General features: G+C 40.2%; 1 protein-coding gene across 5 annotated transcripts; it reads left to right on the top strand.

Moving 5' to 3' along the window:
* The first annotated feature begins 192 nt into the window (after nt 1-192).
* Nucleotides 193-23461, top strand: Mf (myofilin). Of its 5 annotated transcripts, none has more exons than XM_031982752.2 (8): nt 193-361; nt 9686-9822; nt 10123-10276; nt 10869-10957; nt 18767-18910; nt 19580-19834; nt 21919-22009; nt 23167-23461. In XM_031982752.2, the coding sequence occupies exons 2-7, from the start codon at nt 9723-9725 to the stop codon at nt 21999-22001; spliced, it is 825 nt and encodes a 274-aa protein (XP_031838612.1). In that variant the 5' UTR covers nt 193-361; nt 9686-9722; the 3' UTR covers nt 22002-22009; nt 23167-23461. The 5 variants fall into 5 exon arrangements, with proteins under 5 accessions (XP_031838612.1, XP_076222122.1, XP_031838639.1 ...); XM_031982769.2 differs by lacking the exon at nt 193-361 and adding an exon at nt 636-659; XM_031982761.2 differs by lacking the exon at nt 193-361 and adding an exon at nt 3487-3638.
* Nucleotides 23462-26070: the final 2609 nt, after the last annotated feature.

Here is a 26070-nt window from a genome sequence, read left to right as displayed (position 1 = left end):
CCAGTTGCCTCATGGTCGCGTGGTACCATTAGAAAGCAGAAACCGCGAAAAGTGGAATCACGAGGAAAAAAATAGCCGCGTGGGCGCGCGGTGTGTTGGCCGTGAGGACAACGCCGAGGTGGAAACAAGTGGACTCCGGATAGCCGTCGGGAAAAGAGGAAGGTTCCTCGGTCGCGTCCGACCGACCAATCGCAATCCGTTGGCGGGGGTTGTGCCATAAATGTCGCGTGTCGAGTCGTGGAAACTCGCCGGCAGGTCGGCGCCACCGTACCGACGCCCGGTATACTAGTCCACATTTTTGGCGGCAGCCGCCCAGTCTAAGGTCCAAACCCCGAACCGAACGGTCGTCCGAAATACTTAGGTAAAAGGGCTCACTTCCATCGACCACCGGTCAAACCTCGAGTTCGCTTGCCGTTTTATTTCTTCCAATTTTTCTTTCTCCACTATTTCTCATATCTCGTAATCTCTACAAATCTCGCCGAACGGGAGAGACTATTTTCTTCATTTTTTTTCCGTGAGAAAAGAAAAAGTAAAGCGATACGCCGAAAGATCGAATCTCGTCGGGTCTGTGCGGTACCAGAAGAGGATCGATACGCCCGATGAAAGGGTACCGATAGTGCTCAAGGTCGAATCCGGATTGAAGAGACCGGATTTAACGGGTGATCCTCGCGGAAGGAAGATCGAAGGGATCGTCGCTGTGCGCAAAAGTGATACGACGAGGACCGCTGATTCGTCTGCTGGCTTGTCCTTCTGCGTATATTTAGTAGGAATTCGCTCTTCCATTAACCTAGACAGATTGCGCTGTTTTCGTTCACTCACACAGACGTTTGGACACGCACGGACGTATACGCGACCATTTTCACGCGACGTTTTCGATCGCTGACACCCTTGCGGGTATTTTTAGGACTGATTGATGCTGCTAACTAACCACTCGGCCTGGCATCCGGTGCCTGATGAGACGGGGACGATTTGAACGTGTTTCGGTGCATGATCGAAAAATAGACCGTTGATTGGAAACAGATGTTAATTGCTGAAACGATCGTTCCACGTCTCGCCGATCGAGCTTTTACCCGCACGATCTTCCCTGTACCGATCAACATGACCGGTTGGTACCGGTTGCTAACTCTCTGTAATTGTAACGCATTTCTCTCCCTTCCATTGTGTGCAAAGATTTGTTGTCATTGTTGTTTGGGATAATGTAAAAACGGGCTGAGATGTCTGGGTCTCTTGGCGAGTCGTGTCGGAGCATAGTGATCCTGTGAGAATTGCAAGACGTGGACTCGTTTGCTAGTGATGATATTTTGATAACCTGAATAGGGAAGATCATTCGGAAAACATTGTACAGTTCGTGGCAGAATTTACAGAGTTACTTATTGTAAACTTTCATTCGGAGATCTTCCGTTAAACAGTGCTCTAAGAAGTAGAATACGAAGTTCGAAGTCGAACAAACTCTCACGCGGCTCGAATCTGTGCCACAAACTGTACACACCGTAACAAACGTAAATTCAAGTATGAAGTTACCGTTACGACGTTGTCTGCTAATGGTATTGGGTTAGTGACGGAAAACAGGGTCAAAGACCAACAATACAGAACAGTGACTTAGAATATTACACAGAGAAGAACAGTTGTGAAGTCAGCCACTATCCACTGTTCACCTATGTCTCAAAGTGCACACTGAAAACAAAGAAACGAAAAAACCAAACTAATGAGAAACGTCGGAAAGTACATGACCGAACATTACATCATGCATTCCGATTCGAACTTGCGATTCGAACTCACACAAGACGAGTCCAACACTTAAATTCCTCATACTTACTACCTGTGCAGTGATCATTGGCACGTTTGACGCATATCGTATCGATCTCACGTTACAACTGCGAAAAATTCCAGAAGAAGAACACCGTCGTTAGCAAACGCGATCGAACTGCGCATTAACGAGAGCAATGCGATCAAATCTAGACCCAGTTAACCGTTCCAGAGCAAACGAAAGGAACAAAGGACAATCGAAAACGAAAGCTTAGAACAAAGATACATGGTTCATCGACAGTATCCATCGATCGTCGCGCGGATAATTCGACAAAGTGTCGAACAGTGGGAATCGTCTTTAAAAATAAACAGTGGAGCTCGATCGCGGTTGCATCACCGGCCTACTAGTGTATTATTAACCAGTTCACTGTGGAATTCAGTTTTAAAAATCTCCGGCGAGACGTGCAGCGAAATCAATCGAAAACCAACGGCGAGTATACACGTTGAGCACTGGGCAGACGCGCCTAGAATACATTCAAGCAAATCGAGAAAAACTCGTGTGTTTATTTAAAAAGACAAACGATCAATAATAGAAAATTACAAATAAAATTCAATTAATTTCTATTACTCGTTTCACAATCTGTATACTCGTCATGGTTAACACAAACTCCTTTTGCCCCGTTTTCCATTCGCTTCTCATTTCCCAACACTGAACAAGGAAAATCTTTGTTTACGATGCTTCGATAGAACTCATTCCAAAAGTCTCAAAAACTCATCTCAATCAGATCGAACTACTATAGTTCACTGAATTAAACGACGATTATTTGAAAACGTTTCTATATTATAAATAATGCTAGCTAACGCGGTGATATTCAGCTAGACGAACGTATAATAATAATAATCTAGTTGAATCAAATGATTTAATATTATTAACGTGTCAATACCAGGTCCTTAGGACCGACGTTGCCTAAACGGAAAGTCCACTGTCTCCAGCGACCGACGCCGCGCTTAACGCGTTAACGCTAAAACTACCGAGTAGTTCAGTTGACTTTTGAAAATTTCGCTACAGAAACTCCAAGAGTGCATCTGTTCGGACTTTAATTGATTTACAATTGAATTCGGATAGTGTTAAATGAATTTCTTTAGTAATTTCTCAGAGAAACATTTGTTACCTTTCTAATAATTGCAAAAAGAAGACATCAAGCATGGGTCATTTGACCCCTCTGGTAGTTTTAGTGTTAACTGGTTAAACGTCGCCGAACGGTTTCGAAGTGTGCGACGAGCGGTCACGGTTTTATGATCGATTTATGATCGGCGTGTCGTGTCGTCCCCGAGATGAGTTCTAATTTCGTGGAAGGCTGGTCCGCAATAGTTGGCGCGGCGCGCGTCTCGGTTTCGCCTCGCGCCCGCATACCAATTCAAGGCAGATGGCCGACGTAGCCGCGGCGCACCGCAGGCCCTCGCCGCAGAATACCGCGGACACACCGTCGACGCTCGTTGCCAATCACAACCGGCCGGATTGTTTATAATAATTGGCAGCGATTTGTTTGACAGTTATGTAACTCCGCCACCGCCGCCGCCGCCGCCGTGTACTTTATATCAGCCCGGGGTAAAAATAGGCGGGCGTCGAGCGACGCCAAGTCCGTTGTGTCTGTTATAGCCGTTCCCTTTCTATACGAGCACGGAACAGTTTCCCACAGCGCCATCTAGCGCTATCCGCTTCCTCGTTTTTCTATGTTTCACCGGATTTTTACGATGATCGCCGATGACAGTTTCAGTCGTCGAAGGAACGAACGGTTCTGAGAGTTTTGGAGCTGGTTGCTGACTGTTAGGGGATACGAACGTTTGGCTCCTTGGCTTACGAACTCTATCCACAGCTGCGTTGATTAGAGGTATTTCGTTGTGGATAGTTTGCTGGAAGGAGTGATGATTTCTTGTTTGAGGGTTTTGTAGTGAGACTGATCGGATGTTAGGAGGCAAACGATTGAGGAATGGGGAAAGTTCCAATGTTGTCGATTGGTTGATTTGAATGGCGTGAAATCTTTTCGTTAATCTTCATTGGAACTGTAGTTGTAGCATTCTAGTCAGCGTAATAATTGATTGTTACAACGTGATCCTTGCTTTTTTACATTCGTCGACTCTATCTTTAGCATTTTTTGTTGCGTCTACGCCGCGAGGTTCTTAAGCGAACGAGCATCTGACTCAGTTCGTATAATGTTACATTCGATTTTCGCAGTCAACGTAAAAGTGGGAAGGTACCGCTGCTTTCTGGTTTATTGATAATACGAATTGAATGAGGAAATTCGTTGACTCTAATAATCGAGGATTCCGAGGGCTAAGAATATTCGTTAACCCCTTGATCTACGATTTCTTTCACAGTTCTGTTTGATAAACCAGTTTATCGTTAATAATTTAGTAGAAAATGAAAAGAATTTCATGCTTATTCTGTGTCTACGTTTACACTAAAGATTAAAGATTGACAATATACAAGTAATATTTAATTTGTATGAGAAAGAAATGAATAATATTGAAATTTGTCGAATTAGAAAATTTTCATCCGGAGTCTGACTCGATGTTATAAGAGAAGCGGTTAACGGTTTCTGATAGACGTGTCGTTCATTGAATTCTTGTTTAGTGGATTACGTTCGCGGAGAAAAAGAAAAGAAAACGTATAAAATTACAAACGCCTTAAGAGACACGCTCCAGATTGCTCATTCTCTTAATATGACAGAGTACGTCACAAGTGCCAAGAGGCGCCTCGCGCCGCTTGACAAGTTAAACTGCGCGTCTGACCGAATTAAGGCGTCACTACTTTCGGCCGCATCCGGCTAAATATAACGTCGCGAAAAGGCTACTTTCTGCTCGAGCCGAAACACCATTTCCGAAAGTCCAAAACAATTATAACTAGCTTCTATTGTTTCCCGTTCTGGTTCCCTAGAAAACACGTTCCGCTATGAAGACCATTATTCTATTTACAACGAAACTTTCCGATGTTTACTGAACAGTACACAGACGTCATTGTCGCCAGACATCGGTCCATTTCGAACAGCACTAGTTCAAATTAATTGGATCATGCGTCGAGTGAGATTTCCTTAAGAATGGAATTACACTTTAGCGAGCCTGTCTAACTACGGCACTGCTGTAACTACTTGAACATATATCGACGATTACGAAACATTTGTTTGATTACATCAGCTTCGTTAACAACTTCTGACGGTTTTACAAATATTATCAATTTACATCCAGTCGAATATTAACAAAGATCTAAATAGTAATTATCGCCATCAAGGATACCTAAATGCAATTTCATTTGACATGCAGCTTTGTCAGCACTCTGAGGATCCACTTGAGTTTCATATCAATTACTTAATTAACCTATGGAGTTCAGTTTTAAAAATTCCTTATAAGGTGTCTAATAACAAATAAATCATTGTTGACGAAATTAGTATTCTCTGGGTTCCAATGTGCCAGGTATACTTGTCAAACGCAGTTCACCGGTTAAACACAATCAGACGTTACGAATTTTGCTAGAATGTAGTGTCTGACCAACACTGACTCCATCCCCTCACAGTCTCTCTAAAAACATCGTAACCCCTGACAGCAAGACCTGATCATTTACAATAAAGTCTGCCCACTGAAAAATACTAATGAAGGTATCTGTACGTGACTACAGGTAGACGATCACCAATCGCTGCCACTCGTCATCAAACCGATCCACGTGTCTGGCGGCGTTTAGTCTGGCAAACGTCTCGATTATCCGATTCTTTTGCTCCGACTGCCATTTAGCGAACGCCACGGTGACGCAGCGAAGTGGAACGCGCTGGGAAACTATGTACCCGCGAAAAGCTATGCCGGTCGGGGCGTATTTCAGTTTTTGGACCTACGCCCCAGATGATTTGCTTGACCGCGCCGCGAGTATTTTTAGAGGGCATCTAGATTACACACGCGACCCGACGAGGATACATATCCTCCCCAGCTTGTGTCTCTGCTACTGTGCCGTCTGCTATTTGTTTTTCCCATTTTCGCCAGGAGAATTTCAAAAATTCTCTTCTCATACTGTGTATTTCCACTTGTTCGTTAGTCGATGGAAAGCGTCTCTAAGATTTAACGTTAGTAGACACTGCGATCAGAATTAAGAGTATCGAAACTGAGAACATGAAACCTATAGAAATCGCTAAGAAAATCAATAATAACGATGACAAAATGTCTGACCAGTGATAAACTGAATCCACTGCGAAAGCGAAAGGAAATCTTACAAAGTACCTCACTGTCTGACTTCACACGCGCGCACGTTTCAGAATAAAAACTAAAACTACCGAGCAATCAAATTGATATTTTCACATTTTTATATATTAACTCTAAGAACGCAGCTAATGACATGTCAATTAACTTACCTATTCAATTTGCGTATTAGGAAATCAATATCCTTAGTAATTTCGCATAGAAGACTCTGTTATCTTTTTAATAACTGGGGAAGAAGAATTTAGGAATGGGTCAATTTAATTGCTAGTTCTAGTGTTAAATTCGGCATGTGTACGAGAACGAAAATTCTCCAATACCATTGATCTAGACATCTTAGAGTATTCTACGTGAATTGCCATATTCCAAAGCACGAAACTGACAATTTAATATCATATACACGATGATATAATTCTCTACTTAATCACACGCATTTAATAACGCACACTCGACGACGTTCAATCATCTGTTTCACGATCAATCCCCCGTTTCATAAGCTACAGTCATCGTCAGTTCAAGAGTACAGAAACTGTCAAGTTCCTCGATCGCTGCTGTCCAAAGGCTGCGGGACAAAGTGTCTTGACTTCCGGCCAATAATTGAAACGCGCCTCCGCGAGAAGAATACAGGAATCCCGTGTATCCAGCGCGACACCGGCGCGCAGTCGTTTAATGGGTCATTATCGTCGCGAGCATAAGGGAGCCCATTCCGATGGGAGTTCGTGAAAATCGGTCAAAGTCAGTCGGAGACTCGTCGGCTATGCTGCCTCCGCGCGGCTTGGATGTCCACCTGTTTCCGACTAAAAACGGACCGGGGCCCGGGCAGTCTAAATATAGCGACCGCGAATCCGGGACTCTTACGTCACGGCGCATCGTTTTGCGACCACGACCACCGTGCTTTCTTATTTTCCCCTTTTTCATCGGCCGAAAGAGCTGGCCCGGTACGCGCGCACCACTTCATTTCTCACGGTTCGTAATAGATTCTTCAAGGGCAAATCGCTCGGTACGATGCACAATGATGATCCTACCACCGGATATCAATATTAATATCCCGAAACGATTGATCTGTCTTCAACGGAATTCAGAGTTTTTGAAAATCGATTGGACACATCGGGAAACGCGGATCATTGAATAGATCGATCAGATTACGTTTGGTGAATGATACAGTGAACATTTTGATTGTAGCTCAATGAACAGGATAAATACCGTAATTAGAAAATGGAATGTAAGCTTTCGTGGTTGTTGTCTCGGTATTTTTTTTATATTATTCAAGTTAGGGTGGTTGTTTACTGAGTTTTCGATGCTGTTATTAAGGGATATCGGTTAGGTGATTTTCGTCGAGTATTTCTGTAATTATCGACAGCTTTCCGGGGATCGAATTAGTGAACGGGAAGCTCGTTAAACAGGGTGACTCGTTAGAAATGACTCGCGTGGACTGTCGGGACACCAGGAAATTAATCGCACCGCCGGAAATAAATGTTTAACGGCCGGTGATTAATTTATATTAAGTATTCCAAATTTACTCGGATGACCTTCGATCGCTCTTGCCGAGAATGAAATAGGTATACGCATGAAAGCGTTCGGATGATCCAGGCCGAGTATGAAGTGCGCGGCCCGCTAAAATTAGCGATCCGGCGTTGCGTCAACAAAAAGAAAAGACGATGCTCCTGTTTCTGTCGCACTCCTCGATTGGCTGATCCGGGGAATGCCGCGGCCAATCGTAATACCCGTAATACCGTGCGGTATTCGAAATCAGGAACAATAGCGATTCCCGAATCCCGCGGTCCAAATTCAGCGTTTCGCCCATTCAATTGGTGTATCCATTGAGTTCGTCTCCTCCACTTCTTGCACGTCCAATTTACTAATTTCTCGCGGAAACGGTATTACCGAGGCTGTTACGGCGCTTTCCGGAGAATTTTAAATATTACACAAATGAAACTTTTTGTAGAAATAGTGTATTAATACTAAGCTACCGAACAGTCCAATTGACTTTTTGAAATTTCTCTATAGAAACTCCAAGCGTGCATCCATCGAGACTTCAATTGATTTATAATTGAGTTTGCGGGTTGCTAAATCAATTTCTTTAATTACTTCTCAGAGAAACATGTGTTATCTTTTTACTAATTGCAAAAAGAATACATCAGGAATGGTCCATTCTGATTCGACTGGTTATTTTAGTGTTGAAGCTAGGATAATGCTGCTTTTGGGACTTTTAAAGGATTATAGAAATGAAATTTAGGGCATTTAAAAGAGTAAAGAGATTGATGATATTTTGGAAGGAAGCGATAGAAAATAATGTTTGAAATATTGATTGAAGTAAAGGTAATCTGGAAAATTTACTAAATACTATTTGGTTAATGTGGGAATGTCTATATAGAGCTATATACAGTTGAAATATTTTTCAAGCATAGTTAAACGAATTTAGCATTCTTCTAAGTTCTATGTAACAGTATCTATATATATATACAGAAATCCTGGTTCTTCCAAGAACATAGAGGAGTATAGTTGAAAATCAGCATTCTCGAAAAATGATGAAGAAATCGACCGTGAAAAAATTGCCCGCTATAATTAGAGAAGGATACGATGCCAACAAACGCGTTCGAGGATTATCGTCGATAATTTTCGGTATATTTAGTCCCGTTGACAGGCTACTAGCGTTACAAACGCTAAAATCGTCGAATTTAGAAGTGGCATCGCACTCTTGGCTAGCTCGTGGCTATCAAACGTAACCACCTTTGGAGGGGGGAAACATCAATGAATAATTTTTGCAAATGAATCGACTGTGAACGATGAAAGAAATCCGGCGCGGCCTCTGTATTTCTTAGACAGTCCCATTCGAATATTTTAGAACGTAATTCTCACGTGGTCCAAGGACTTTCGCGAAAATATTTCGGCGTAACTCGAGCGTATCCTCTTCCCCGATGTTCAACGGAACCGTTCCTGGCTGGCAAAGAAAGGAATGCCGAATTTCGCGCGGCAACGGATCGCGGAAACGAGCTTCGGTTTACGGAAGCAAGGTTAAAGAAACAACTTACGCAACAGCCTCTGTACTTGAGTATTTCGAGATACAGCGACTAAAGCGAGATTCTGGGAATCGACTTTCTGTATTTGATTTTCGTCCATTGTGGACGCTCGCTGGTTTGAAGTAATGAATTTAAATGGGAAAGCATTCTAAAAGGTTGCTCTCACTGTTAAACACGAATCACTGAACTGTATAAGCATCTTAGCGTATCGAATGATTTTTGCGAGAATAACATTACTAAAATTTATAAGCTTCTTTTAGGGAGATCAACAAGATAATTACTAATTTCGAAGGCGTTCAAATCTGCTATGATCCTCCATTGAACTTGTTCTAAAAATTCTGTGGCAATATTTTGTTATTTCTTTGGAAAATTAAAGAAGTTTGAGAGGAATGACATAATGCTGTAAACATGGTTTGCCAATTTTACTATCATAGTTTCCCTAAAACATTTAACATTATTCTAACGCATAAAATATGGACTAACTATCATGGAAGAGCAATTCCTCTATAGAAATCAGATTATCAACGATCAGTCGTCGATCTTCCTCCACCGTATCGAACGCGTTAAATTATAATATGTTCCGTTCAATTGGAACAATAGAAAAAAGACTTTGGAAATTCTTCGTTTCTTTTGGGGATTTAATGAAATCTGTTTAACACAGTATTTGCGATCTGTTCCAGCGAACGAGTGTGGTAAACAGTTCAGTAGAGCGGCAAAATGGACGCGCGCTTTAGAAGCAATCTCGACATGATTGGGCGTAACGAGCCCATCACAAGGAAAGCCAAATTCTGGCAAAGTTATGTCCGAGCCTTAAAAGGTGACTATATCATTTTAATATGAATATTAATCGTATTGTATTATTAAGCCTTTGCGGTCGAATGCCGCCGTAATAGCAACTTCGAGTTTCGATATCCAACAAAATCGAAAACTTTAAATGAATAATTTAATTATTCAACTAACGAGAGACTGAAATATGGTTTTCTTCTTTTAATATTTAAGACCTCGATGCGTAATTTAGTTTTTTATGAAAAGAAATACTAGAAGTTTAAAACAGTCTCGTCTGCGAAGAGTTAATATTTATTCTACAGTGATTAATTGATTTTTTTTTCATTAACAGGCACCGACGATATCAGAGCTCCTGAACACACGCACAGACCTCGTGGCATTTTCCGCTCGGATTACCCTGAGCTGTCCACCTCGTGGCCTTTCGGAAAATCTATCTTTGAAAATCCCATTCACGCAGCCGATCGCATCAACGTTCCTGGATACAGGTGTGTGAACTATGAATAAGCCTTCCCCTTGTTCTTTTATTTTACAATCTTGTACACTGAACGGAGCTCGTTGTCACTTAACCTTTCGCCTTCTGATTTTTCCCTGATCAGATCCACGAGAGTTATTATACTGTTAACAGATTTCCGATAATAAAGAATATTACGTAATTATTGAGACAGTAGATTTATTATAAAGTTAATATTCAATCTTTAGAAACGGCAAATAGATTTTCTTTTAATCAAGTTCTCTTATTTGATGCTGCAAGGCAAGGGGTTGAAAATAAATCTCCTTTTTGTAACGAACTCCGACCGCAAATGTTAATTCATGATATTCAAAGAAACAGGGCACGAGGAAGAAGTAAGTTTATCAATAATCCTAGTATAGGGTTTATACGTTATCTGTGCATAGTAATTTCTTAAAGATTAAACTAGAATTCACTTGTAACAATGAAGACTCTCTCAATGATTATCAATTGAATTCTTCTCGACTTTTCCGAGAAGACTTTCTCCGTTAAGTTTGCTCATTAATCTTCTCTCATGATTATTCCCATTACAGACGACATTGTTTAACAAATATGAACTTTTCCCACAGGTACCTGCCCGTCCACCGTGAGATCTACGGTTACTCACCGAGGCAGATCTACCCGCACCAATACAAACCTGTAGAACGCTTCACCCCCGGTACGTACTAAAGAACTCTGAGCAAAGCAAAGCAAAAACCGAAAAGTCCCAAAACAGAGAATGAACAAAAAATAAATGCGTGTGAAACGACGTCTAATACACAAGAAAGCGAGGAATATATAAGAAAATCAGACAAAACACCAAACGAAAAAAAAAAGAAAACAAAAACAAAACAACGAGAGAAAGAATGCTAAGTAATAAAAGACCGCGCGATATACGAACAAAAAGAGAAACGACTACGTTCTTCTTTTTTTTTTTTTTTGATGCTTGACGTGTGTAATATACGTAACAATCTCGAAAGGTCGGACGAGAGAGTCTCTTTTTACCTACCATAACGAACGGCTACGCGAGCAAACGACTACCGATTGAGAAAGAGAGCTGAACGAAACGCATGCGAAAGAAAAACGGAACGAGACTACACTTGTGCACTGTTAATCCGGAATGATTGTTATGATATAACAAGAACCGCTCGTTCTCGGGGTTTCCTTAGTCAATTAAGTTCTTTGTTGAATGTAACCCGGTGCTTTTGGCTTCTGGGCGCCGCGAGAGAAACAGACATACCCAAAACGATTCATCCATTCGCGCGAACGATTCACACGAAACGCCAAAAGACAGTGTAGAAGTTCTCCCAGAAAACATTTTATACGGGGTGTCCCCCTCGACGGCGATCCTCTAAACGCTTTCTCTGGCCGTTTACAGACTTTCATAGAGGATATTTTTTCATAACGTTTTATAGTTTCAATTCTGGGTGGAGGTTGAGTCACCTTGATCCTTCGAGACAATGAAATATCGGTGACGATGAAAGCGTCCAGGGGTAGCTAAGTTAAGTGGGACAGTCCATATAAAGCGAACCGTCCCTCCAAGGCCTTTCTCAGAAGCCAGAAACGCCATCAGGAGGATTCGTCTCGTACCCTAAACCCTCCACCTTTGCCTGCACTCGATCGTGACTAAAAAGAAAATAATAAAAATAAATAAACAATAAACATCGAACCCGGAAAGAATGAAGTGATTAAGTAACACGGGGACAACGGGTCACCATCATGTCTTCCGTGTCCATCCCCGATTCTTCTTCTTTTTCTTCTTCTTCTTCTTCTTCTCTTCCTAAATCCTCCACCAACGAAGTTCGCCCTTCCGACGTGTGGAATGCGTATGCATTGTTGGACGTACGTGTTTTAATCGGGCCGTTGTTTTTAGTTAACTCGAGAGTATCATTGATTATCTACCTTCATGCCATACCACATCTGTGTACCACTAATTATTACAACATCTTTGTATCTCTAAGTTATTATACATTACTTATACATACTTATGTCGCTATATGAGAACATGCATTACGTACGTATAAAATATATATAATTATGTTTAAATATGACTAAGACTTGTCTGCTTCGCGACTGGCGACCGCGGGATACGAACCCTGTTTTCGATGGAACCGAAAAAGCATACACGCGAGAAATAGAACGGAACCGGGGTGAACAAATCGTTGAGCCTCTAATGACATGTCGGGAACCGGAGTCAACAGCTGACATCCACTGATGATCGACGCTCTTCGCTCTATTAATCAAAGTTTCACCAGAGATGGGCAAAGTCTGGTTTTCAGTGACTAATGACTAATGGTTTGTCCGATGATGGTTAGGCTCATCGTCGAGTAGAGACGATTGTAGATGTTTTTCTTTAATTGGTTTGCGGTAGATGAGGAATTAATTTCTACGTCGATTAATTCTAGTAACAGGACTCCAGCGACGATTAACGAGGACTTAGCGTGCATTGGAACCTTCATTCGCCGCATTCTCTGTGTTCCTTAGATTTTGCGCATTAATATATATTTTTAGTCGATTATCTGTAGATCTAATCTCTCTAGGGAATCTATTAGACGAAATCTATTCTATAAATAGACAAGTAGTTACAAGAATTAGAAAGTTTTGAATCAGGCAACTTTCGTTCGACATTTTTACAAGATCATTTCTGCATCTTAGAAAATCTGCCAACAGCAGAGGAGGCAGAGGAATCATTAAGATCGCGATTTCTACTTTCTACAGTCGCGTTGATAACTCTAAACAAACGACTGTAGACGACACTGTGTATAATAGACTTCTATCAAATACATTCGACCAGTTTAATAAGGATCTAAAGGGTATCTAATCTGTAGTACTGCCCATCTCTGTTCTAAAGAGCAACGAATCGTTAGTGGCAATCGTTACGCGTGCGACGAATTAACAAAACGAATTAATCCGATTAATAACCAAGTGAAACATCGGTGGATGTGTCATTGCCGACGCGTCAGTGTGCGAAGAAGTTGTCGATGGATTGGAAACAGCTACGATCAAACGACAGACGAAACTGGCATCATGGATCATCGCATCACCGTTCATCAATCGATCATTCATTCTTGATCTCTTCATCATCGTACGTGTCCGTGTCCGAGGTGTCGTATTCCCCGTGCGTCGTTTTCCTGGATATCTAATGGGAAAGCTGACGGACTGCATGCAGCTCTGATTCTAATTTCTTTCCAGGCACTAGACCGAACAAGTGGCTTTATCTGAATCGCGTCGTCGACTTGAGCGACGTTAGGCGACAACAAATTATACGACACTGGCAGACGAACGAGCGAAACGTGCTTACTACCCGAGTGCGACTTCGTCATTGCATTAGAAGGAAGGACCTCTAACCGTGTCCTGACCTGACCCTTAGCAACAACCCTTAACTGTCTACTAACATAGTTGATTCGCGTTTTGAGCTCGGACATCGTTCTTTCCTAGTCAGTTCTAAGTCCTAACATCAGATTACTAAGTCATCGAATGGATTATGAAATATAGTAAGGGTAGTTCAAGAAGGATGATAAGTTATTTTAATTTTAACTTGGTAAAATTTCTGATGTTTCTTGGGAATGTTCCAGAAAAGTTTGATCTTGCAAACGGTTTGCGATTAGTCATTAGAACAATGAAGAAATATGGGTTCTGCAATAATAAAGTTTCGAGATGTAGAGTCTCTAATGTCACTAAACCTTTCAACAGACTTTCGTCTAGATTTATTTTTAAAGATTAATGAATTTTTCATTGTCTTGCGTTTTCGCGTTCTAGTTAACACGATATGCTACTTTGAACTTTTAGAGTTTGTTTCTATCGGAGAAGTTTGACGAATGGTTATCTAAACTGAGAATGAACAGTGCCAGCTGGCAGATTCATAATTGTCACTCGAATGATCGTTAATGATCGCAACTCCCTGTTACAGCCAAAATTCAATGCCTAATTGACAGACTTTAAATGTCATCGATGATTCCATTTCACGTTTAACGATTTGATACCTTGTTGCCTCTATAATTGACAGACACCAAAATTAACAAACCTCCGAAACAGCTGTAGCTGTCAGAGCTCAAGACGTTAATTGTCACATGACACCGCCTCCTAACACTCACTAAATATTATAGGTGTTACATAATACTTATAGTTTGAATAGATCTTGTACCGTACCAATTTATCCGTCACAAATACAAGATATACACTGCAGTACACTCAAAACAATCGAACACATTTATTATACATTTAAAATGGAACACTTTGATATTACGTTCATTACAACGATCTAATCAATTTTAGCGAAGCAAACACGCTACGAGTGAAAAGCAGATACTAATAGCGATCAGTTGCTTCGAGCTTTTCATCGATAATTCGCTGAGAATATTTTTAACGCGTCGAAACCCTTTGGACTCGAAGACTTTCCACTAGAAATATTCATTTTCCTGTGAGACATACACGATTTCTTCGAAACCGACTAATTAGAAAGCACACATGAATTAAGAAAGAAATTCATTTTATTTCAATATTTCACACATTGGTGCATTATACAAAAGCTAAATACTGTATATATAACACTTTATAGTTTTGCTACATCGAATCGATGTTTAGCGACTAAGAGTCACATATCGAGTGCAATGGGTTCATGATTGTCCTAATTATCCACGTATACGGCAATACATTGTCACTAGCAATCGTCCTAACCGATTAACCGTCAGCAAGACCTCGCTAACCAATTCTCCCCGATCTACGAACGAAAGAAACTACGCAGAGCTTCCGCGCCTTTCTCTCCGTCGATGCACGTCAGATGATCGTCGAGAGAACATTACGACTTTCCACGGTTCGAGGAACCTGGGGAAACGGATAAACTAGCGATCGAAGTCATCCTGAAACGGTGGCTAATCACCACGGACGAGATCACGAACGTCTTTCTATTCTTTTTTTGCTTCTCACAAGCACGAGAAAGCTGTTCGATACACTGTATACAAGAAACCTGTAATAAAATTAAATGGCACGAGAGATCAAAGAAATAAGAACGCTTTGACAACGATTGTGAACCGTCTATTTTTTGTATCCAAGGATTTTTCTGTGACTACCATTTTTATACTTTTCATCGTATTTATCTTTTTTGTTTTCACGCGAGAACGTTTCTCGCTGCGATACCAGTGACATTTTTGTGACGTTTCGCGTACGATGTCGGTCTGTCGCGTTATTTTTAAGAGATTTTTGAGAACTTGACTCTTGCAGCTGAGGTGGAGGTCGCAGCTTAAGTAACAGACAATGGAGAAACAATTTTCCATGCCGATTGGAGAAAAGAATGGCTAAACAGCGATCGTACAGCCCGGAGACGGAAAGAAAACGTAGTAAAAGGGTGCATCTGCGAGAAATAGAGAGAAAGAGAGAGAGAGAGAGAAAGTATACCGCGACAGAGAGAAAGTAAAATAAAACGAGAAGCAAAATGGCCGCCAAACTTGAAAAAGCTGGAAATTTTCTCTCGACGCTTACGCGTTCTAATTTGTTGCTAGTGAGTCTTCCTCATCGTCGCTTAGCTCCCATCGGTACACGTTCAGAAGCGTTATTTTTATTCGTTGCAAAGAAACATGAATATTACAGTATATTGGGAGACGTAAGGACGATGCGAGGGAACAGTTTTTTTTTAATATTAATGCACGCTCTAATTTGTAATAATGCTCAGCCGTGCCGAGTATTCTTACTAACAAACGACAGGCAGTAACGTGCACTTAATTGCAACCAAATCCAAAAATTTCTATCTTTTTCAGGAGATGGCATGTCGATTTTTTTAAGTCCTGCCCCTTGTCTGTATCCAACCTATACCCTCAGTAATAGCTTAAGTAATCCCAGATTCTATAGGGTGGTTTGTGAAACGTAAATGAGATTTTCAATTGAAAAATTGAAAAAAAGAAATCAGTGAAACGTTTTATCGGATAGAAATTCAAGTGTTACGTAATAAAACATTTTCGCGTTCCACGAGCCACTCTACGGAACGATTTCGTCGAGCAATGCCTACAAACACTAATTAGTGTCCACGAGACAGCAAAGTCGTGGGAACACGCGGGCAACGTGATACAGAGAGACGGTACGAAACAGAAGATGGATCGACAAATATTTAGCTGACGATGACTCTAGTAAACACAGCGACGAGCTTCTCTTACAAATTAGTAATTAACAGAAATAACAGTATCAGCCTAGTAACTCGTAAGTAGTAATCTCTGGAGTACCGGCTAGATGAGCCTAATCGATGCTTTTCGGAAAATTTCGAGTCGGCCGCCGTGTCGCAGCTCTATTTTTCGAGGGCGATTTTTTGAAGCAGTATTTTTGTCCAAGATCAGGTCAGTATGCTTTTTCCAACAAGTTACAAACAGTGACGTTCGTGCTACACTTTTCACTGTGAACTTTTTGTTGTCCTTACTTTTTTTTTTCGTTCCTATCGGCGGGAACGCCGACAGTTTTTTTGCCGTTTGTCACAGAGAGATGAAGATAGTTTTGATATGAACACCGGCTTTCAAAGCTTCGGACCGTACGAGTTCGTTTCTTGTTTAGTCTCGAACTAGAGCATACACGCACGGCTTACGAAAACACGAAACAGGGACAGAACCCTACAGACCCTAACATTCTGCATTCCGATTGATGTGCGAGCCGTTCAATTGGCACAAAAACTCCACCATTTTGGAAATCAATGTGGAGAAGATAAAGATATATTTTTCAACATGTGTAAACTAATTGTTATTATTATTATTATTCAATCAAGTTATTAATTACTATGATTATCATTACTATCATTATTGCTATTATTATTATTATTATTATTATCAATTAAATAGAATTTTAGTGACATTCAAATGCGATTATTAAATATCACAATTTTGTTTTATAAATACATAAGAATTTCACTTCCCATTGGACTTATGATTCTTCGATTAGACGGCTCGCATCACATCCTCATCGACGCCTGTGTGACTAAACTGCAGCGTTATTAACACGTTTATTAATCAGTTTTCAACGCGAGCTTAAGGACACAACCATAACAGCCTGAGCTGTCGATTAACGGAGATGATTTATTTCGCCTCTTTGTGATCATAGCTTACGGCTAAAACACTAAACCAGAGAAAATGGATCGCAAATTCGGCAGATTCCGGCCACGCCGCGAAAGAATCAAACCGATGGTACGCACGGTTTTGATGTCAGGTGTCATGATCGTTTGTAGATTGTAGATCGTGGTTCATCATAGAATGATTCATTGAATGACAAATATGGATTAGAACAAGCTCGAGCTTCTCCATACATTAGTGAACATGTTGTTATGTGGACTTTCTAGTTTCTGTAGTCATCCTCGATCTGAAAAAGGACGACAATTCACGATGATTCAACAATAGAATTCTATTGAGACAATTATCATCCATCGCATTAAAAACAAGTCTGTGCAAAAATATTTTTAACCTATAGACACACTGGAAAATGATTTCTAAACGATCGAAGATTCAATTCGGTTACCATTTTCAGTCCTTTTTTGCTCGATGGCGTCTATTTACAACGAAAAATCGCGGCGATTTGAGAAACTGACGCGAATCTTCGTTGCATGTTAAAAAGAATTTTTCAAAGCGTGTTTCTTGTGTTTCAACAATGTGGAAATATTCGTACAATACTTATAATGTTTTCTAAAATATCGATTTTTGTCAGATTCATCGAAGATTCAGTGAGAAACACGCTTTATCGTGAAAAGAATGCAACGCCAAGAGATACACGATTCGTTACCGATTTTACGATACGATGAAAGAAAATATTCCGCGTAATACTCAAGCGCGAAAAGGCGAAATCGTGTAATCCCTTGAACGATCAGTGCCGACTCCACGGCGTTGCATAAGTCGGTCGATTGCATTCCTGCGAGGGTGGAACTCAAGCGAATTCATTGAGACGAGTAGTAGCGTTGAAACGATCGATTTCTACAATTAGGAAGAAATTAAGGAGACAAACGAATCGATGAAACTATCAAATTATCCATATCGTTAATTCAAGAAATGGCTACCAAAAAAGATTAAAAATATGATATTTTTTTAGAGTTTTTTGAGAAGAGCAGAAATAGTAAAATACTAACTTCATTTTTCATTACTTCTTTCTGAAGAAGAAATTAGAAAAGAGTAATTTAAACTCAAACCACATTATCGGGGTATTAAAAAGAGAATCAAGTGACTAATATATTTTTCGAGAATTTTTTGAGAAACGCAGAAATCATCAAAGATTAACTTAAATATTAACGAGAGAGTCAGATGACTAATGGCTACATCTATTAAAGACGTTGAAAAATTGGGTCGAAGTATAAGTTATAAATAAGAATCTTTCGACAATGTATCTGTACAGTACGCACCCGGCTGCAAAGTATCACATTGTCCATTTACGTCCTGCATTGTCTCAAAGCGTTCACGACGCACACGCCAGCAGGAATGCACGTTTCATTGCCATGAATTTTTGTTTCATTGCCATAAATATCACGATACAGCAAAACCATTCGACCCTGAGAAAGCTTGGACCGATCATCTGAACCGCTTGGCAGACATCGACAGAATGTATCCGAGTAAAACGCCTTTGCTCTCCCGGCATATAAGCCCGCCGCTCAGTACGAAACGATTGTTCGACATCTACGGTGAGTACCGTCCAGACTAGTACTTAATACTGCTTACCGGTACTTGATAGTGCTTCAACTTATCTTCGGTCTAAGATCGAACAACTTTCCTTTAGTTTCGAGTGAGTCAACTGAATATTCGAACATTTTAACACTGGATATTCAAACATTTTATTAAGAAAACATAACATCGTTACTTCTTAATGAATAAATTAAAGACAACGTTGAATAATTATGGGATGCAATAAAGGAAACAACAGTGAATGGAAGGTTTTGTTAGATCTTAATGGTGTAGTAGTTTTGTGAAACTTTTTATTGAACAATTCGAATAATTTTGTTGAACGATTTGGATCCGGTTACTGTGAATGAAAACATAAGATTATCTAAACATCAGCCTGTTGAACAAGTGATTTTTCAAAGTTTAAAAGGATACAAGAATTAAATTAACGAAGATTTATTACTTCTATATACTGTCAATGCAGAAAGATCTAGTGTTCGGTGAAGCAATTTATTCTGCATCAAATAAATTCCCAATGTAATTCATAGCACTACAAATCTTTGTTTAAACGAACAATTAATCTTTTGGCCGTCCTGATCGGTTAACAGGTTGATGGATAGGAGTATAAATTTCTGTTTATATCTTTGATGTGACAGCTTGAATAATTGAAAACATTCGATATTAAATTACAGGTAACTTGGTAGACGATACCGACTACTTACCGTCTCTCTCGTCGCTGCTTCGCAAGAAGCCATTGTTCGATCTCCTCGAGCCATCACCGACAATGCCTATCAGTGCTTTCACTAGGGACCCATGGTGGTACCCGAGCTTTGCTCCCTACATCCCCGGCTACGCTGCAAGGAGCACTCCTTTCTATCTGAGAGACAGCTACCTCAGTCCGGTAAAGCGTAGCTACCTATGGAGCCGACATCCAATCAGGCCTTTCGGTGAGTAATCTTTACTTTGCTGTTCACTTCGCATTTCGAACGAATACAAGGTGTTTTTAAAAAAGAATCTGATATTCAAAGAGTTTATACTGCTCGACGAGAAAAACAAAGAGTGCCTATTAACGCGGGTCCTAAAGCATATCGAATATTGACTATGAAGATCATTTATTAAAATGATGCTAAAAGACAGTTTCAGTCTATGGGCCTTGCGAATAAATAGAATTGAGCCCATTTGAATTTCGTGAAGAGACATTGTTGAGATTAAACTGTAAAAATTAATTTTTCATCGAAAGGATTCGTTTTAGGACCTATTTTGATTGGATAGTTCTCGCTTCTCTTAAGGAGTGGTATAAGGTCTTCAAGTACTGGAATCCTTTTTTTAAAACGCCTTGTATAATCGCTCTTCGTCTAGAAAAATGATCAATCGGCATCAATTTTTGTGAACGAATAATTTAGAAAATTCGGAACACGTAACTGTTTGATTCGTTGTATTAAGGAATAAAGAGAATTTTTTAGATGAAGGGCGAAACAAGAGATTAAGTGAAAAAAAAGAGTGAGAATTGATTGAGAAACTTCTTGAAAATTTCTTTTTGCCTGTATAGAAACCAATATTTCGACCAATAAAGAATCGATAAAATCGAGAACTTAATTAACATTTGCTGCTTTCGGAAGGATTCAACTTCTAAGAAAACAGTTCTAAGAAGTTGAGTCTTCGATGACCCCTCTAGAGTTGCATCATGGAAGTTTAAAATACACCAATCAATTCGGTGCAATAAATTGCACAATGTAGTCAAGTATACAGGTTCTGTGAACCATCTGCCTGTTGCGAAATAAACGAAAGATACCGGAGTCTAAATATACAGCGGAGTACACAACGCGAAAGTTATATCTTCTCTTGCTGTTACTCCAAAAAAAGATCAATGACTTAACCTTACGTCTCGACAATTTTTTCAAAACTCTGGGAAAAAAGGTTCTTGCCCAAGAGTGTTCGTTCCGCGCTCGATTTTGGCCCAACGAAACAATTTTCACGAAATTACGTAATAGCACGCTGACGTGACGCGTGACATGATTTTTGGAGCAATCCGCAAACTTCGCGATTATTTTGAGATCTCCTCGCGAAGTCTATTGTTCCGTGAAGTGCAACTGTTTACGCAAGGTTTGGAAAAATGTATCTGGCATTATTTAAACATTTGCTTAACGTCTGGCTCGCACGCGGGTATTGTTTCATTTTTCAATGTACCGGATGATCAAGCCAACAATCCTCCGTTGTTTTTGGCACTTTTCAGTGATTAATTAACGTGTTGACCGTCACGGTTGTCACCGATCACCGGAGCGTCCATATTACTTGAAAACAACTGCAACAAGAACACTGATTTCGTATTAAGATATATATAGTTACTTAGGTAGCTAAATGTAACTTAAGAGCTACGATATTCAATCATTGCTAATTAATTCTCATACCGTTTGCGTTCGTTATGATACGATCAATAATGTTATACAAAACAGTCTAAATTCTCGTTACGGTCAACCTGTTAAGTGACTTATGTTGACGTTGACCGCTGCGCTCTGTTGAAAACGCGTGACTCGTCGGTGCGATTAGAAACTCGTAAAGGAACATTGGAGCATCTCAAAATAATTGTCCTCATTTTTAAGAGAAACACGATTAAGGGTTGCGCAGTTTTTGACGTGAGTTTTTCTATGAAGTTGAATCTTCATCTGTGAAACGAAGCTTTTTGTCGTGCAACTTCCATCATACCTATCAAACAAGTGAGCAACCTGCGACGACAATATTGCTGATTTCGCAGCATTGTTTTCTTCGTCGTTCGCTGGCTTCGCCTTGATACGAAGCCGTCTATCTGCTAGATTACTCTCTCAACAATGTATCACGAAGCGGCGTACTGGCCGATCGATCCGCAAGTCTCCACCGATTCACGTCCACGTGCGACAATTGGCGATTTTTCAAAACTGGAAGCCGGCTAGTACGGATCGTGGTTGGAAGAGAGTAAAAACGGTTTCGATAGAAACATAAGAAAATTGAGTGAAGGCAAATGATATGGTACACGAATGTGTCTGTTGTATTTCAGGATCGTTATACTACTATTATTCGCAGCCAGTTCCAGTATTTCACTTTACCCGCCCGTGGTACAATAAACGTACCACATATTAAGAAAAAAAGTGAGCGATACGATTAAAATGTGACAAACTGTTTTGTCCCCTTTCATCCCCTTTGCTCGTTAATTCTCGTGAAATAATAATGGAAGCGAGCCGATTACTCACGTGATTAGTGTACAGGTTTCTTTGTTACGACGACGTGTACTTATGATTAACACGCATTTATATGTAACAAAACATTAATTCAAAGGAAAAAGAAGGATCGAATAGAACAGAACAACCCTGTAGTAGCGGGAGCTTGCTCGAATGAAAAGGCTCCATAGTATTAACCGTGTCATCGTAAAAGTCATGAATCATCCACTCATCTCGACTCGAAACGGTCATCTAATTAAACGAATGAAGGATTGTCTTTCAACTCAAAACAGCGACGCACATGCTGTCTGCATTTTGTACGTGACTGACTTACGATACAGGCAGAAAGTTCGGTGACAGAGATGTTCGAAAATGATGTTACCTAACATAAGATTTTCCTTAATTTCTATAATGATAATTAATTACAATTAATTTCCAAATTTGTATAATTGTATCACTAGACGATTATTTTTACTATACAGACTGTACAGAGACTATAATAGCCTGTGGCTTGAACTGATTCCAAACTTTCTGCCAGCAGTGTATCCATCATGTCCTCTAATAGGTCTTTTCTTTGAAACGTGTTCCTCTATGTACATCTTCACTCGACTAATATGTATATACGCGTGTACACATCAATAGAGAACCACCCCCTGCAAACAGAAACTCCCGGGATCTTAATGGAACCCTCAGCTACCCCTGTTTATTGCGAGAATCGCGGCCCACAGTTTGTGTTTGCAGACTACGTTCAAATCTTCATAACAAAAGCTTTGTTACACGAAATACATACAGCCTGACGACACTGAACTGTGTTGACCATCTTCCCTTTGACAAGACGCCCCTCCCCCATCTCGAAACGTATTCTAATTCTTATTTCATTCACTGTGCCCTCGAAGCTTCGAGAACCGTAGATCCGTTTAATTCCGGATTAAAGTTGATCCTACTGCAAGGACGATCGCTCGAAAGAAACCGCGGTCGATTGTTTCAATTACCACGGCCACGTGATCCGAACTCTCGAAGCTTCTTTCTGTCTGTTCTAACGACTTTATGATCTTTCCTCATCACTGATCGTTCGGTCTCTTTTGCAGCTCACGTCTACTGATGACCGTGTCGCCCCGCATGGAACACGCGATACGACGAAAACCAATGAAAAAAGTCGACTAAAGTTACGAAAAAAGAAATCAAAAAAAAAATATGAAAGAGTATACGCATCGTATCCCGGAGAACCGTGCGACAGCTGTTGCCCGACACTATGTCTTTTGTTTCTCACAGTGCGTACCGTCGTTCATGGAGTTCTATTTATTAACATTACTGGCCACCACGGTTCATTGTACTCTTCATTCGTGCTGTCTACGAATAAAATAAAACACTGCCCAAATTTTATTACTTGGCTATGTTACTTTACTATGTTCCACCTTGTGGTCACATGAAATGATTCCGACGAGGTATGTTATTTAATATTGTGATTAAATATTCTTTTCACTTCGACATAAAATCATTTTTAATCGAACCTCAACAATGATAATAAGAAACATGGTCAGAATTTATTTTCAATTAGAATTCCAGGTTTTTTGATCATCTGTTTATATTACCGAGGACTACAAAAGATTCCAAATTCTCGTGTGCAACCTTTTTATACTTTTCAAAGTAACCTTTGGAAAAATTATAATATCAGATTAGAAATGCATTATCTTAACGTCTAAGTGAATTCTAGAAGTACATGCTATGTACCTACTACTTACATCGATTGAATAATTTCACGTGTCCATATTATCGCCCTCCCAATTCGCCATGTTCAATTCCCACAATCCGAACCGATAAGACCAAGCAACCCAAGGACCAGGTTTGTACAACAATATGCATGTTTATTATCTGAAAGTTTTACATCTTTAGGATGTCATTGCATAGGCGTGCACCGTCGTGATTCGACCGACGCAAATGGACAAGGGTTACGCTTAACAATCTTCCTTGCGCAATTGTATAATTCATAATTTCTATTTCAACATCGAGCGTCGTCGAACCGCGAGCGATCACCCTTTTACAAATATAATATCTATGTATATAATTTATGAGTCTCGGACGAAAAACGCATATCGAGGGATCACAACCGCTTCTTTTACAATTAAACTTATATCGGGACGAACGGGGTTAGACGGGGTCTGGGTCAGGTGTGGAGGACAAAGATTCGGAGAGCGTGAAGGGAAGAAGATGGCCGCCTGAGTTCAGCTGTAAGTGTAACTTTTCTCATTTGCAAATCGTCTAAATACTCAAACGGAGTAAATACTATTCAAACAATATAACTTCGTATAACATGCAATACCATGCACACGTGATTACAACACAAACTACACGTACGTTATTACGTTATGATATCAATGTTATTAATTAAAAAAAGGAAACAAAAAATAGAAACAAACGAAAGACACATCGTTATATTCACACGTCGTGTACCGTAGTTAGTGAACTGAATGATTCAAGGAGGATGGTGTATCGCGAGCCAACGTCATCATCGGGTTCGCTAAATACATCCTCAGGAAGTCGTGACTGGGGGGTTCTTGGACAGCTGCACGTCATACGCGGTTGAATCTTGCCACTTGGACACACGATTTGTTACTAAAAAGCAGACATCCAGCAATCCCAGAATCCGCACGCGAAAAATATTATATTTTACGGAGAAATTTATCCTCCGTCTACGCTAGCATTCACACACTTCCGCCACCACTGGACATACACCAATAGAAACACGAGCATCGCTCCCAACATTCAAGCAAAAATCATACATACGATCGGGCAGAAAACAAGTAGCCATCAGAGTCAACGTCCACACACACACGGCACACTTTGTTATAACACAGACACGCGGACATCACATTTTTTTTTGTTATAACTATTGTAGTTCAATCGTGTTGCCGATGTGTGTGCACGTTGCTCATCGCATCACGCCTAGGTATCTCCAATCTAGCTCCGCGATATTAATTAACCAACGAGCATCAATGGTCGTCGCGATCGAAATACCGCGAGCAAGCGTCCCGGACCGGTGAGCTGTGCCATAACTGTAATAAATTCATTAAAAGTCTCGCAAATAGAAAGAGGTTCGCATTGATTCGTCTTTCGCCGCTTATACAACACTTCTCGTTTCGTCTATTTCATCCTTAACAAACATAAATTACAAATATATTTATAAACAAACGCCTGCTACTCACTCTCGTCGTCTAACAATTTTTCGCCGGAATCGATTTTACATTTCACTTTCAGATAACACGCGACTGTTGATGCTCTTTTGTCGATATTTCATCTCCGTTCGACTCTCTGGGCGGAGAGACGCGACCCGTCGCAACTCCAATATAATTTATTTCTCGGTTCATTAAATAGCGTACGGGTGTTTTTTTATAAGTTCTCAATAAATCTTCTTAAATACTTATTTTCTATACACGTGTTCAGAGCGTCGTCGAGCTCGGATACTTTCTACGCGCGTCATTTGTCAACAATGCGAACTCTACTTTGTATATTGCACAACTCAGCATGGGGAAAATAAGTAGCGCCCAATGCTGAAGCGTCACACATCGCTTCGTGTCATTTCCACGGAAATAAATGCTTCGCATAGTACGGGCTTGAATCGAATACTGAGCACAGTTCGCTACGCTAGTCAAAGCGAATACCACAAACAACAAAATGCTTCGATCGGGATTGAATCATTCGGTTGAAAATAATTAATCGGAAAATAATCGTGTACATGCAGAACGCAAAGAACCAAGCTACATTCATGACAAAACATATCTGAAAGTGAAACAGTACACAGGAATAAGAGTGACGCAAACTTTATAATGTGGAATAAAAAGAGAAAACTAATATTTCTTTGTTTTTTTTTTCATTCAACGATTCCATATATTTTTGCTTATCCTTATATCGCAAGATTAAAATCTCTCAGTATCTGAGATTATTCTCCTTAAAGACAACTCCTTAATTAGTACATACATTTTTGTATCTTAGAG

This window comes from Nomia melanderi, chromosome 3 (genome assembly GCF_051020985.1).
Source record: "Nomia melanderi isolate GNS246 chromosome 3, iyNomMela1, whole genome shotgun sequence".
NCBI classification, from domain to species: Eukaryota; Metazoa; Arthropoda; class Insecta; order Hymenoptera; family Halictidae; genus Nomia; species Nomia melanderi.
The sequence above is the reverse complement of the archived record's forward strand: the minus strand, read 5'-3'. Positions and strand labels throughout refer to the sequence as shown.

Excerpts from the sequence above, each read along its gene's own strand:
- Mf (XM_031982752.2), top strand. The coding sequence starts at position 9,723 with ATGGACGCGCGCTTTAGAAGCAATCTCGACATGATTGGGCGTAACGAG. Across the intron at positions 9,823-10,122 it reads TTATGTCCGAGCCTTAAAAG|GCACCGACGATATCAGAGCT; the intron begins GTGACTATATCA and ends TTTCATTAACAG. Across the intron at positions 18,911-19,579 it reads ACGATTGTTCGACATCTACG|GTAACTTGGTAGACGATACC; the intron begins GTGAGTACCGTC and ends ATTAAATTACAG.